Source organism: Pelmatolapia mariae, linkage group LG9 (assembly GCF_036321145.2).
Source record: "Pelmatolapia mariae isolate MD_Pm_ZW linkage group LG9, Pm_UMD_F_2, whole genome shotgun sequence".
Classification (NCBI taxonomy): Eukaryota; Metazoa; Chordata; class Actinopteri; order Cichliformes; family Cichlidae; genus Pelmatolapia; species Pelmatolapia mariae.
In genome coordinates this window covers 14952119-14967972 of record NC_086235.1, presented here as the reverse complement: position 1 = coordinate 14967972, position 15854 = coordinate 14952119, and the positions used below count along the sequence as shown (strand labels likewise).

Genomic DNA, 15854 nt, shown 5'->3' with positions numbered 1-15854 from the left:
AGTTTTTCTGAGGGGGAACTTGCCGGGGTGTCCACTTCTGGAAAGATTAACAATTGTCTTTAATTTTCCATGTTCTCACTGTCGAATGATGCACTTTTAATTATTTGGAAATGGTCATATAATCTCTCCAACACTGATGGACAGCAGCTTTTGCTTCTCTAAGAACAGTTAGACACTGCATTGCAGATGTCGTTCCTTCCTGGTAAAGTGTCAGTGCTCCAGACGGGAAAAACTTCTGTTTCTATGGCAGTGCTCACATTTGCTAATGACCAGTGCATTTGATTAGTAAAAGCAGGGCGTGCCTTCTTTTTACCACAACTCTGCCTTTGTTTTGCCCCGGTAGTAAAGGCACTGCATCTGTACCGTTAATGTGACATCATGAAGTTCAGACTTCTGCAATGTAGAAAATATGAAAATGTACTAGCGCGGGTCCCAAACCCAGATAAATGGGAGGGATGCATCAGGAAGGACAGCCAACATAAAATCTGTGTCAAATCAAATATGCGGATCCATCCTCTGTGGTGAACCCTTTGGGAAATAAAGGACCAGCTGAAAGCACCTTCTCTTTTCTCTGTTCTTTGAAAACAGGATGACATGAGTACAGTTCTTGAACCACTATTTCAAGCTTAGCTTAAAAGTAAAGAACTGCAATTTTTCTTCCTTTTTTATCTGCTGTTAATTACCAATAATGCTTTAACTCAGCTGTGTTTGTCCTTTCAACAATGGGGTGAATCTTGACAGCGCAATATTAAGGTCGCTATTAATATAGTTTATGATTATATGAAAGACTTCACTGTACAGGACATGATCTAAAGAATGCTTTCTTTTATTCCCGTGGTCTCTTTCAGTTTTATGCTCCGTGGTGCGGCTATTGTAAAAAACTAGAGCCAATATGGCATGAGGTGGGAGCTGAGCTGAAGAGCTCAGGGTCGCCGGTTCGTGTGGGAAAGATGGATGCTACGGCTTACTCTGGTGAGTAAATCATGTAGCAGTTTAATGTCTTCCCCTGGAGCTTGCGTGCCCCCAGGTGATTACTTTATGTGCTAGAGACAACATTTCTCTGTAATGGACCATGTTGTTCAACATCAGGATGCTATCAATATAAACATTAGAGTATTAATACCGGTTATTGTGACATTTTTGCAATGTGTAGCGATGTTGATACAGCAATATTACAAGTGTGTTAGAGTAAAAATTATACTGCTACAAATGCAACAGTTCTGTGTCTTATTAAGCAGCTGCTAACTGCAAGATTAATCTATGGACACGTATTCTCCAGCCACAGCCAAGCGTCTTTCTTTTTGAATCTGTAATGCTTCAGAGAGATATTCTTAATTTTTACAGTGAGATTAAATTAGGAGAGCATTTGAATCCTTTAAGAAGATTACAAGAGGGTATTAAAATCTTTCAAAGAGAGAGACGTCTTTCAAGATGGGGAGATTAGGCCTTTAAAAAAAACCAAGTATGATTTGCATTGTTTTCTGTGTTGCAGGAATAGCATCAGAGTTTGGTGTTCGCGGTTATCCCACAATAAAACTGTAAGTACCACTCTTTAGTTTGGTATAGATGCAAGATGAAGTTTAATGATTTGAATATATCCCACTCATTAAAGACTTTATGGGAAGTAATACCAAGCAGTTTTTTAAAAACAAGTTATTATACTTGATCACTTAAAAAAAGTCATATGCTATTAAAAGATGAATTAAATTTTAACACAATATTTAATTATTCCATTAAAATTGTTTTGCAGCTAACACTGTCTTTGTGAAGCTTCAGTAATTTTACTTTCACTGTTTGAATAGAGGAGCGTTTTTTCACCATGTAGTAATTTTGGACTGTAATTTGTTATGTGGCTGTTGCATTATTTATATTTTAGACTCTAGCTATTGCTTTAGCACCCCATCCCCACTGTAACCTCCTGTATCTAAGTGTACCTCCGTGTATTTTGTGTCATTATCAAGATGCTTTTTCCCTTGTTGCCTTGTCTTTGGAGATGCCCTTAGATAAATTATTCAAGAGGGAATAAGGTGTTGTTGCTTTCTCCTTAAGGCATAACCAAGTAACAAAGTCAGGTCACACATTTTGAAAAAAAATTATATTAGTTTGGCACTTCAGAGTGCTGTTAATTACACATTTCTTGTGGGATGATTGTGCAAAACTCCCTTTAGTCATTAGAATTAGCAATAGCTTCTTGATTTCACTCGTATGCTTTTCTTACAGTATATCTGAGTGTACCTGTGGAACTACAAATGCAGTTGTCCAAATGTTTTAACGCATACTTTCCACTTAATTTATTTCAAATCATTTCTTAAAATTCAAGTGACATTTTTTTTTTATTATAAAATGAATGAATTTAGGTAGACACCAGCTGCTTAACGGCAGGGCTCATGTTGACATGAGATAAATGATCTTCCAACTTAGCAGAGTTCCCTCCATTTATATGAAGCTGAATCATTTATCAGCACACTAACATAATGGGCTCCCCATTTAGTTTCATCAAGCTCATTTGGGAAAGTGCCACAAGATCACTGCAGGGTTCATAACATTAAACCAAGCAAGTGATGAAACATCCATCGAAGAACACGAGATACCTCCCTTGGTGACAGAAGGAGACTTGATTTAGAGTTCTGTTTCCCCCTGAGTTCATTAAGCCCCGTGGGCTGATGCAACCTTAGCAATCCTTAATGCATTTTGCTTGTTGTAAGAGCTCGACTCGAGCAGTTTTCTCGGCTGGAACTCAATTAGGTAAAGTCATTTGTCTTTTTTTCACTATTGGAGGTGTAATGGTTTAGATTAAGTTGACCTTTGCGGTGAACAGGGTTTTCCTGTTAGGTGCTGTTTCACCAGAACATGCTGTTTGTAAGACAGAATTTGCTTTTTATTGTTAAAGGCATGCATTTCATATGTAAAGGTATGATGTTCATATAAAACATGGGCAGAGTTTCAAAATTATGATGTAAACGTCTGTAAAAGAAAGGCTTAATATGGCATGAAATTCTAGGTTTTCAATTTTTTTTCTTTTCACATCATATACCACATATCTTATATTCTACGTATAACATGAAAGGGAACAGGTGGATTTATAGAACTGCTTATTGCGATGGTTTCTCAAAAATTGCTAACCCCTGGGAACTTACAATAGCTGTCTCCATAGTTTACAAAATGAGATATAAAAAACAAAAACATCCAGTGATGGGCTGTTCTTGTCAATGACAGAGGTCAGAGGAGAACTGCTAGATTGGTTAAGCCCCCCCCCCCCCCCAAAAAAAAAAAAAAAAAAATAAAAAAAAGTGACTGCAACTATAACGAGCATGATTGCTTTGCAGATCAGTATTTCAGTATGCGTAACACGCTGAAACTTGATTGGCCAGACCGAACCAGGCTTCACTCCTTGTGACTCACCAAAACTGAAGTGTGGAAAAACATGTCTTGGTACGATGACTTTAGATTTCTGCTGTAATGCGCAGATGGTAGGGTCACGATTTGGCATACAGCTGCCTTGTGTCAACGCTTCAGGCTGGGGTAGTGGTAAAATTGCGTGGGGATTGCTTTTTCCTGGCGCATATTAAGGCCCTTAATACCAACTGAACATCATTCGAATGCCACTGCCGAGCCGAGTATTGTTGCTGACCATGTGCATCTCTTGATAGCCACTGCCAGCAGGGTAAGGCGCCATTTCACAAAGCACACATGATCTGAAGCCGGTCCCGTCGACATGCCAGCGGGTTTTGTATGTTCCATTCGCCTCGGCTCTCGACCAAAACCCCCTTTGGGATGAGGTTGAAAGGGAGAGCTGTACAGCCAGCAATTCTGTAGCATCGTGTACTGGCTTTATATGAACATGGTAAACGATCTGTAAGGAATGTTTCCAATATTATACTGAATCTATGCCACCAATTAATTTAGGATTTTTTAAGTTGGCAAAGGTGGGTCCAACACTACACTAGAAAAGTATTCTAATAAATTGGCACCTGCTATATAAGATGAGGAAGAGCCAGTAGAAGAAAACATTTTTTTGTGTTGCTTAAGCAGCAAAAAGAATCTACTCTAAAATGTCAAAAGAGCGGTCCAATCAGAAAATTTAGTTCGACGTACACCTCTTGCATAATATTCTTTTTTCACACAAATCCTGAATACATGACTGCCAAGCAGTTAATTTCCGTTTTATTCAGTTTCACATAAATATGTAAGCGGTGTCATTCTGTTGGCACAAAACAGTGAAAGGTGTTGAATGGGTTTTCAATGAAATATTCAGTCTTTCACAATTTTTTCTTATTATTTTCAGGTTAAAGGGTGATCTTGCCTACAATTACAAGGGACCAAGGACAAAAGATGATATTGTAGAGTTTGCCAACAGGGTGGCAGGGTAAGTTACAGGCTTCAAACAACACTTGGAAATCAACATGAGGAGAAACTGAGAGCCGACTAGAACTTCCCTTATTTCGCAGGAAGACATGCCAAGCTAAATGAAAAGCATCTAAGGCAGCTTATCAACCCAGGCCATATTTGTTTCATAGCTCAATGGATTTCTGCCTCTGATGCTCCACTTTAAACCACTGTATCAAGTGAGCCTGACAGATTTCTCCCCTCCTTGAGGGAAATCAAACTAGATCCGTGACAGAGGGGCTGATCAAAAGCTTGGCTCGGAGACTGGTTGAGGACTGCAGTGGTTTTTTGAACCGCCACTGGGTGGTGCTAGCAGCACAGAAACCAAGATTAGGACACATCACCGTTGTGCTCTGTGAGGTTTAAATACTTATCAAAATGAACTCCTGTCTATGTTTGTTTTGTTTTGTTTTGTTTGTTTGTTTTTTATTCCATCAGACCAGCCGTCCGAGCCCTTCCCAGCAAGCAGATGTTTGAGCACATGATGAAACGGCACAATGTGCTTTTTGTGTATGTTGGTGGGGATTCTCCTCTCAAAGTAAGCAACATACATCAATACACTTTCATTCTTTTATTCTTTAGCAACCACACAAAAGTCTGTATGATAGGGGCAATGCTATGCTGCAACATTGACATAATATAAGAAAGAATTTAATTCTATGCAATACCTTCAAGTGATAATTTACAGTCTTTGAATACCGAAAGCCTTTTTTTTCCTTCTTTTTTGCTATTGCAGGAGAAATACAACGACGCTGCCTCTGAGCTCATCGTCTATACTTACTTCTTCTCTGCTTCAGAGGAAGCCTTGCCAGAGGTAATGCTTTGAATAGGCGATCATCTTTTGTCTTTAGAAAGTATTAAATAATAAATTTCACAAAGATAAACTCACAAACATGTCATTAATGCACTTGGGAATGACACATACAGTTATATTTTCCTAGTTTGAAATAATGTATTTAGATTCTTTGAGCATGTCTCTTGCCCTGGGATTGCACACTTTACAAGCTCCGATGTTTGTTTTTTTTCCCCAGTACAAAGAGTTTTTCACATATTTTATATGATTTATGGATCTTTGTCTAAAGTGGTGTTTTTGTGTTTTCAACAGTCAGTATCTTTGCCAGAGCTTCCTGCTGTCGTAGTCTTTAAAGATGGAGGCTACTTTACCTATGATGGTAAGTATTTTATTTGCTTTAGGCTTTGTCCACTACTGTTGTCTTGTTTTCTTCAATTGGTTTCGTTTAATAGCTTAACTAGAGGGCAGTAGGGTGCCATGCTGTCTCCTGCTCCCGCCTGCTATTCCCTCCTCCTTCTCGCCTCTCACATAAACTTTGTAACCAGAGCTGTCTTCATGTAGTTTTCCCGTTCCTGCCGCTGCTCTTTCATCCTCACCACACTGAGTTATGGTGTGCCTGGCCCATCATAAAGCACCCCAGGCTCTGCCCACTATTGTGTGTGTGGTTAGGCCAGTGATGTTGTGGCGGTTTGTCTCTGGGCGGACGTACATAGCAGGCCAGGGTGGATGAACTGGCTTGAGTGGGCGTGCAAGACCGCAGATTCGACCAAAGAAGAGCGCAGAGCTGATAGTGTGTATACAGTCAAAGCCAAGAGGTGAATCACTGCATCAGCCATTGAGTCAAAGCAGACAAAAAAAAAAAAATCACATTTGCAATGCGTAAAAGGTTTAGAGGATCTGCTTTTTCGGGTCATAATTGAAAGCTTTCAGCGCAGTAAAGTGAGTTCACCGCATTCCTCCATGATCTCTTGTATTTCTCTGCCGCTTTGCGCCTGAGTTGGCAGGCAAAACCGGAAGCGAAGAGCATCGAGGCACAGCGACAACACAAACGGACCCCAGTAGTGGCTGTTAGGGAGGTCAGGTGCACGGTGTGTGACCCGGAGAACAAAATCCATCTGCGCCGCAGTCTGCGCAATTGCATCCATCTGCTCCACCTGACCATTTCGGAAGGCGGGCTTCACGCACCAGAATCTCAGCAGAAGAGGCTCGCCACAGTAGATGTTAACCACAAAAACTCCACACTCTGCAGAGTCCTCTAGGACCCTGATACGGAGGATGTGATGAATCTGTAGCATTGCCATGGTGACGGTGTGTTAAACTTGTCAAGGACTGAGGAGGGGAGCAGCATGGCAAAATGACATGGTTGTGTCCTTCCTTTCTTTGTCCTTTTCAGTCGTTTGGAAACTGCAGGAGAAAAACACTTTGATTATTTAGTATAGTAGCACAGAAACTGAGTCATTAAGCATTAGGCACTTACCTCAAGTGATAGCAAAAGAGAAATTTAAGAAAGTGGTTTGCCTCACTTTTTTAAAGACTTATAGCCTTCAGCCTCGGCTTTCTGTCCATCTGCTGTAGTATGTTTCTAGTCTCCCTGAAGATCTGCTGGCTAAATGTTGGATGAAGGAATAAATGAGTCAACCACAGCTCATATGGTTTGCTGTTGCCCTCACTTTGCATGGTGTTCAGTCAGAAAATTTTATATGGCTAAACTTATGAGACCCATTTGCATAGGCACCTAGTGACACTGTTTTATGGCAGGCTGTGACGTTTAGTCAAGCGTGTGAATATTATACTGTGAAACTGACATGTTCTTTTTTTGCTGCATTGTTGTTTATCTTCTAGCTTTAAAGGCCGACAGCTGCCAAGATATTCTAACGACTTTGATCATGCCCCCCCCCCCCCGCCAACTATTTGCTTTCATATGTATTTTCCGAATACGCAGATTCAAAGTACTCATTAGAAATTCACTTCACACTTGCTGTTCTTGCTGTGTACTCCTGTTTTTAAAGAACGGGTCCCACTGAGCACAGCCACACTGTCCAAACACAAGCTCTCGCTTTGTGTAAAATGATATTTGACATGTTATTGTTTAGCTTTGATTGCTTTAGTGCGCATCACAAATAGCGGCATCCCTTTTGAAGAGCACTGTTAAGCTATAGTAGAACACAGAAGCTCATACATATTTAATTACCCAAATCCTCTGTTTCATACAGTTATACAGGTCTGCTCTGCTATTGTGCTTCAAAGGCCAAGTGGTTTTGATCATTGTGTAGCTGCATTGAAAGCTACTGGGCAACATGTAAGAAAGCAGAAAAATATAATTAGCATATATGTCAGCATGCACAGTACGGCATTTGTAACTGTTTCACTTGCCAACAGTCTTCAGACACGTTTTTGGGTCTTTGAGTCCTCCTAATGCTCAGAGCTGCACATAAGGCTTCCTGTTAATCTGACTCAGTGGTTAATGGTTTGGCCTTTCCACTCCTTGTATGGAAACATTCATAATGCTGCCAGCTGTGAGGCCGAATGTGTTTGCATATGTTTATTGGGATCATGTAAATGACAGGATGATTAACAGTTTGTGAATGTGATGACGGAAAAGATCACACTTAAACAGGTGATAACACAATGATGACATTTTGGTACAGCGCACACGGTCAGCCTTCATTTCACTGGTTATTGCAATCTGCAGTGTTGGCAAGGTCAGCGTGAATGACATTGATGGAAAGCCTAATAACTGGTTGTTGTTTTTGTTTTTAAAGCTGTTTTTACTTTGTTTGCACAGAGGAGTGGTGGTGGGGGGGGATGCCTTTTTTGCATCTCTGCAAAAAAGGCAGAGATGCTGTATATAACCTGTGACCAGGAATGTTACTATCTTATTTTGGATAATTGTTTTGGAAAGTGAACAAAAGTATTTGGACATAATTAACATTAGTCAAATGTTTAATTATTGTCAAATTATTGGGTCAAAATGATCAAATTATTATTACACCTGCTGGTGTAACGTTTAATTACTAATTTATTGCTAAGTAGAGCTATAAGTATATCATGTAGAGTACTACATTCTGCAATTGCATGCAAATTACAGCGGAGTAATTAAAGCGGGAATACAGTAAAGTACTTGAGGAAATTTACTTTAGTAGTAAGTCTTCTTACTACATGGCTCTTGTCCACTTTTCTATATTTTTGTATTTATGTGGCATTTGTCACTATAACCAATATAGTTTTGTTTGATTTGATTACTCAAGCATTGCCTTACATGAATATGAGCTGCCAGCTATTGACGGCATCTTTTTTTTTCTTTATCAATTACCCGATCCTATAACACATAAAATATTTTTATATCACACTCTTTTTATTTGTTGTTGTATTCCTATTTTCTTTTAGCAGTCCAGCCAAAGCATCTTCTTTGTTAAACCTTATGTATTCTTTTTTATAATAGGAAATTACCCTTGCTTTCTCATCATTACTCCGAGCTTTGTGTCACATTTCAACGCGTCAGTCTCCTGGATCGTACGCTGTCTGAATTATCTTTGATGAAAGTAGCTTCGTCCCCTCTCTATGCGTTTCCCCCTGTGGTTCTGTTTCTACACTTTTTGCATTGTCTTGGAGGTCTTCTGTGCCATTAACCTTCATCCTTGAAATGTGTCAGAGCTGCCTCCTCCCTCTGCTCCAAACTCTGACACTGGATCATCCTCACTCCACCCACTGTCTGTTTATATTCCCCCACATGCACCTCATCTTTCTCTCTCGCCTCCCACTGTGTGAACTCTGGGCTGACAGGCTCCTGTAGGGCAGTATGGAGATTGTGAGGCTGGCGCCCGGGAAGAAAGCAGCTCTAATTTGTTTCAAGGTGAAGCAGGTTCAGTCGGTGTAGAGGTGGATCAGGCTGTACAACCCCAGTATGGGGCCTCCAAGATTTCTTTCGCTTCTGGGGAAAAGCTGGGAAGCTGCATGCTGTCTGTAAAGCCAGAACATCTGTGGAAAGAACTCTCTGGAATGTCTGCCCTATCCACTGACTCAGCAGTCTTAACAGCGAAGCTCTGCTCCCTTTGCGCAGTAGAATCACTGAGGAATAGTTTCTAACACTACTGTAAGCTACGACCTTGGGGGGAGGGTTTAAAAGTGTGTTCCAGGTTTTAGCTTGTCATGTTTAGTATTATGCTTCCAGCTCACTTGGAGCCCTGCAGGATGAGAATCATGTTAAAAGTCATCAGTGTTCTTGTAATTACTATGATGGTAGCGAAAGGTCACGGTAAGTTATTAACGTGTCATAATAAGGTCCCGACTACATTTGACATCAATTATGAGCGTCCTGTAGCCTCTCAGCTGGAGAAAACGGTGTTGTTTAAGCAGCTTCGTTACACCCTATTTATACCCTCCAGGGACAGTCTCTGCTTCCTGTTTGCGTGTTGCCTCCAGATGTTAGAGGAGCAACAACATGTGGCTCGCATTCAGGAAGTAATTTTTTATTTTTCTGTCTTTGTTTATTTTTTTTTTATTTATATGGTGCACTTGATAGGATTTTTTTTTCTTCTCTTGTTGCATCTGTTGAATTATACATTTGCTCCAGATGTGTTAAAAATAAATGTATGGTTGCAGAATCATTTACAAACCAAATGTGATGTTTTTTTTCCCTTAGCTGTGAAAAATAGGTCAGGTTAGCCAGCATTTTGGGGGAAAAGGCATCAATTGTGAATGAAAATTACAGTATTTTTCTCTTAATGTTCTTGACAGCCATCTATTTGATAAATAGTAATTAATCTGGAAATGTGACTGTGAACAGTCAAGGCTAAACAAACTGTTATTTGATTTATGACTTGGCCATCTGTTACGTTTGATTGTTTACATCTCCATCGATTCCCAATCTGTTCGCTCTGAGTCATAGATCATTGTGCTGCTTCAGATCTTGAATACCCTGCCTGACTGTTAAGCCAGAGGCAGCTGGCTGTCAAAACAGTTTCTGGTCATTGTTTATCTGACCTATGTCTATGACTGCTCAGCTTCTGTCTTGCTCTTTGTTCCCCAAGAATGCATACAGGTGGTAAACGCTGATCTTCTTACATTCCAGCCATCAATACACTCTTCTGCTTTCCCTTTTTATTATAGGCAGTCTGTGGGCTGAATGTTGATGAGCTCTGTGCTTCTGTTTCTGAAAGATTTTACCTCTCTGTGTTGCAGAGTACGAGGACAGTAGCTTATCATTGTGGGTGAACAAGGAGCGCTTCCAAGGATACCTTCAGATTGATGGCTTTACGTTGTATGAGCTGGGGGAAACAGGTGGCGTATGCTCTTTTTCAATATATAACGTATTTATTCCCGAATTTCATTTTCCTTTGCACATTGTTTTTACTTTCCTAGTTAGGGTTTATAATAGAATACTGTCCAAAAGGCTTGAGCCACCCCTAATTTCTTAGGGGTGGCTTAGAGTTTGCTAAGAAAATGAGAAATAGATGCAGTGATCTATTGAAACCTGTGAAGATGATGAAAATACAGTTTAAAATTCTTTGCCAAGTGAACTGTTATATGTAGACCCTTGAGTTAGGTGCCTTTTTTATGCCTGAATTATTTATATGTTAGGGCTTTGAGCTTAACAATCAAAATCATTACTCTGAATAATGGTCAGGTACAAGAACTGGACTGTACATGAGAAAAAACACCAAGTGTCAAAAAAGGAAACTGAAAGAGTTTCAGAAAACCTGAAGAACTATTGCATGATAGAACTTTAAAACTGATTTGGAGAAAGTCTGGCTCCTTAGAAGTAGAGCTGGGCGATATAAGATTTTTTCATATCACGATATGTTTTTTTCATTTCTGGCGATAACAATATATATCACGATATAAGCCAAATAACTATATTTGTAAGATTTAAATGTGCCGTTGCTCACAAGTAAATTGTGAAATAATTAGCAGCTTGTTTTAATTTAAATATTTATTTCCCATAATAAGTTTAACAGGGTAGATGTACTTAAGGAACATGAAACTTCAGTTTCAGATAAATAAAGGCAAATATTGCAAACTACACAAAACGCAGCTGCTAAAGCGTTTAAGTTTCAAAATAGAACAAACAAAACAGACTACTAAATTGTCAATTCCACTTAGAAACAAAATTTTAATTCTAAAAATAAATCTTAGTTTGTTTTACAGAAGAACAGACAAAATTGACTAACTTTTGTCAATATCAAATAAACTGAGAACTAAAAGGAAATTCTCAATCTCTCCTTGTTGTATAGCTTAGCTTTTCAAACAGTTTTCACAGTTACTTTAGTCTGACAAAAGCCGAATGACGAATTAGCGCTTTCAGTCAGAGATTGAGCATGCACCGGTTTATTGTCTTTCCAGACTTGCTTTCGGCACAATTTACAGTGCGCTACTCTGTTTTTTGTCAGACTTGAAATAGCCGAAATACCTTCACACTACGGAACTTCTATGGCCCTTCCGTTCGACAATCTCTCCGGCATTGGAACCATCATCTGTTTTCTCTTCAGTAACCTTCGCTCACGCTCTCGGTTGATTTTTCTCTAGTCGGCAAACTCATTTCCTTCATTACCCGGGCGGCCCGGCTGCAAAAACAAATACAGATGTGCGCCTTGGCACTTGTGCTGTACGTAACAAGTCACGTGACGTGACGCTGCGGCTGTGATTGGTTAGGCTCTGCGCTACTTAATTTGGATTGGCTGTTCTTTTTTTTTTTTTTAAGAGGACAAGAGAGATGAGGCCTATCGCAATAGTTAAATTTTTCTATCGAGAAAAAGTTATTTCGCAATACATATCGTTATCGTTCTATCGCCCAGCTCTACTTAGAAGCAAAAGTTACAAAAATGATAGGTGGCTCAAGACTTTTGCACAGTACTGTAACACCCTACTTGTATGGAATCGTGACTTTCTGGGTCTAGTTTCATTTGTTTTTTTGGTTAGTAGATTAATTGCTGTGTGAAATTTCACTGAGAAATAGAAGAATGAACAGAAAACCTCAAAATATTCAGTTTCCTTTCATGGAAAACAAGACATGCAGCAAATGATCACTTTTAAAAGCCCAGCACTGGGACATTTTATGTCTTTGCTTCTACTTTATTATCAGAATAGATACAGATCAATTTTCTGCAGAATGACTGGTTTTAAAGGGCAGTATTTTGTTAATTGTAAGCCTAAGATGTGGGACTTTTAATGTGGTTTTTTATGTGTGTGTCCTTTTTAATCTTTATGACTATGGAACCAAAGTGATTACAGGTTGAATACCAGCTTATATCACTTGAACTGCATCAGCACTTCACACATGGCTTTGCTCAGACTGCCTGCCTCATTTTATTACATTGTAAAACCCCTTAATATTTTAGCATCTCTAAACATGTCTTCCACATAACAACTTTATATTTAAGAATCAAACAATATAGAGCAGCTGTTTTTAAAAAATCCAGTAAAAATATTCAGGGCTAAGGTAGCAAAGTATCCCTTCCTTCCAGATATAGCCCATGTTCTGCTTGTTTAAATGTACATACACTTCTCCTCTAAAAGGAAATTTAAGCTCAAGAGTGAAATACAAACTGCCTCTTAAACGGCAGTAAATTGATGGTCTGTGCAGAGAAAGCTGTGCTTTCTAATATTAGATACAGTGTTTTCCTCCTTTATGCTGATGTTGCTGAGATCAGTGATGCTCAACAGTTGAATGTTGCTTAAATGTGTTACTGTGTGCAGTTTTAGTTTCTGGCCATCCATATAGCAGACTTTCCAGTTAGTTTTAACAGTTCTGCATATAACACGGTCTCCATAGCATCTTAATTGGATAAACACTGTGACTGATTAAAGGCTACATTGTTAAGTTTGATGTGTATCTGTGAATTTGCCAGCCTTGTCTTTGAAGCCTTTTCAACAAAGTATCAGATTTCACGCTCTTGGGCTCAGCGGAGCTGTAGGAGTGACATTTTATGCTGTAAAATCCCTGCTCCAACACATCGTAAGTCACACTGACACAGAACTTGGTACCCGCGACAGTCCCAGTGTGACCAAACCATTGAAAAGTTTGAAACTGTAATTTATGGGCTAAGATTTAGAGCACATGAGACTTAAATTGGCAGCATACTGAAAGCAAAAAAACATGCAACAAATGGATTTTGAAATTAAAAGGCAGCAGTTTGGATTTCTTTGCGGAGTAAAGAAACATTGAAGGTTTTTCTTTGGGGATAGAAGATAAATAGTAAGCAAGCGCTTTCATAGTGCGGTTAATTTGCAAATTTTCTAATTTAACCCCTTAGAATCCAACTTGCTTCACACGTTATTGGATTGAGGCAGTGCACTAGTGAATAAACAACTTCTGCAGGTCAAACATGAATAGAAACCTGACAGAAATGTAATAGGACATTTCAGAAAATGTGAATTCTTTATTTAAAGCTATTACTACAAAATCTTGGAATTTAAAGGACTTGAGCCTTACATGAGGTGTATGAGCAGTAAGGGATTCAGAAATGCTGTCTACATGTAAGCCATGAAAAATATCTTTTCTATGCTTTGATCTTTTTGCTTGGAGATTGTTTAAAAGATATAGTAACAACCCCATGATCACCGAGCTCGGAGGTATTGGATGTTGAAGCTGTAGAAAATAACACCAGTGGTTCTTCATTTCATCTGTGGGTCAAAAATTACAACTAAATTCACAGAACGAGGGGCTTTGATGCCAGAGGGTAGCAGGCTGAGAAACATCAGTGGTTTCAAAAAGTGGTTGAATAAATAATGACACAGTGCAAACACAGTAAATATAATGTTCGATGGGTGTGCCGCTTGTAAGTTTTCACTAATGAGTTTATTAATATTAGATCTATTGAATGCATTCTGGATCAATTATGAGTAGGTCACAAGCTCAGCTTTTTTAAGTTGTGAAAAAGGTTGTGAAAAACCCACCTTTCACATAGAATTAGTCTTTTTAGCTCTTTAATTAAGCCCACAGACCCTTTCAGATAATCTGATGTTTGACATCTGATCCTCTGGAAAGAGCCGCAAAGCTTCTGAACCAAAAGTCAATTTATTAACTGTTTTCCTTTTAAATCTGCAGACTTGATATTTATGTGAAGAAATCCCTCATTAATCAATAATTGCACTTACTACACCTTGTTGTCACCTTCTTAGAAAGTAAGAAGCCTATGATGCTTATCAGCATATGTAACTAGTGAAATTGCCACATGTAGGGGATTGAAAAACAAAGAGGTTTGAACACTGCTGCACTTGAGTGGCTTTATTTGCCATAGTAAATTGTTATTAAATTGGCTACATTGTTAAAAATACTCCATAAATGTCTAAATAATACTTGCATGGTAGTGCAATTTTATTTTAAAACTTAATTTGTCCTTTTCCAACTTGAGTTGTGCAGAATCCATCTAATCTTCCTGGAAATACACAGATGAATGATGTTGCTGTGCTCATGCTCAAACACAGCACAGAGTTAATTATACACATTTCCACAGGTGGTATTCCCATGAAGAATAAAAACACCAACTGAACCATAAATTAACATTTTTTCCCCTCTGATTTTCTGTTTTCACCAGCAGTTACAGAAAATCCGCAATCAAAGTTATTTAGATTTACAGTATAATTTCACTGAATATACATGTTAAATATTATTCCTTCTCCTGATGCAAAGCTGGCCACTTTCTTTATATAACCTCATTCTTGGCATCTAATCAACATGAGTGACCACCAGGGGGCAGGCTGGCACTCTCACCCAAGCAGCAAGGGACGTGTAGCATCAAAGCATATAAGGCCGAGTAACAAACCTTTAAAGTTGTGTAACAGTTTTTTGTTGTGTTTTTTAAGCAGATCTATTTGTTGTGGGTTTGGGTTTTGAATGGCACTGAAATAGCTCTCCCACCACAAAGTGACCACTTGTTTCCTATTCAGCCGAGCAGAAAGCCTAAGCTAGCTTAATGTTTGAGTGATGAATGAGCAAAGTGCTCGCAGTGTCCCTTCCTTTCTTCTTCCCCTATTGAGAGGTGATAGATCTCCTCCGGAACCTCTTACCTGCCCACCATTGTCTTTTCACCGTCCTTTTTGTGTGTCTGACTGTGATTTGTAATCCTTGTCTGCCACCTCAGGCAAACTGGTGGCAATTGCAGTCATCGATGAGAAGGACCCCACAGAGGAGAGTGGCAGGTACAAAAGAACACTGAAATTAAAAAGCATGACTCTTATAAATTACTCCCACTCTCACCACAATAATTGAGCTTAAGTGCATGGCTTTCAAATACAGATAAGACCATTATTGTTTGCATCTGCCCACAAATTGCAGCCAACAGCTAAAAAAAGGTTAGACTCCAACTCATGTGGTATTTCTCTGTCTTCTAATTTGCTTTTAGATTAAAGACCTTGATGCAGAGGGTGGCAAAGGAATACCGGGAACACTTTAACAGGTAAGGCACGGGTAAATGATGAGGTCAAAGACGGAGATCCAATTTATACATTTATTCTAGGATGGTGCGCTCACTGTGGAACGCTGCCTGTCTACTCACAAGCAGTTATACCTTTGTCAGGGCACGTCTGTTTTTGTTGAGGTTCAGTAGGAACGTAATTATGCAAAATGTCAGCTTCCAAATATAGGTGTTCTTTTCAGCTGTCAGTCAGAAACTCAACTCGGCTTGTATTAATGCATAATTTTCTGTTTTCTCTGGCTCCAATTGTGCGATAACAA

General features: G+C 39.2%; 1 protein-coding gene across 1 annotated transcript in view; it reads left to right on the top strand.

Moving 5' to 3' along the window:
• The window catches only part of LOC134634458 (protein disulfide-isomerase TMX3-like), a 35085-nt gene that overhangs the window by 3313 nt on the left and 15918 nt on the right, over positions 1-15854 (top strand). The window contains exons 4-12 of the mRNA XM_063483671.1: positions 849-972; positions 1493-1538; positions 4286-4366; positions 4825-4924; positions 5123-5200; positions 5492-5558; positions 10361-10459; positions 15262-15319; positions 15523-15576. Of these exons, the coding sequence (XP_063339741.1) occupies positions 849-972; positions 1493-1538; positions 4286-4366; positions 4825-4924; positions 5123-5200; positions 5492-5558; positions 10361-10459; positions 15262-15319; positions 15523-15576 (707 nt within the window). The remainder of the gene's footprint in view (positions 1-848; positions 973-1492; positions 1539-4285; positions 4367-4824; positions 4925-5122; positions 5201-5491; positions 5559-10360; positions 10460-15261; positions 15320-15522; positions 15577-15854) is intronic.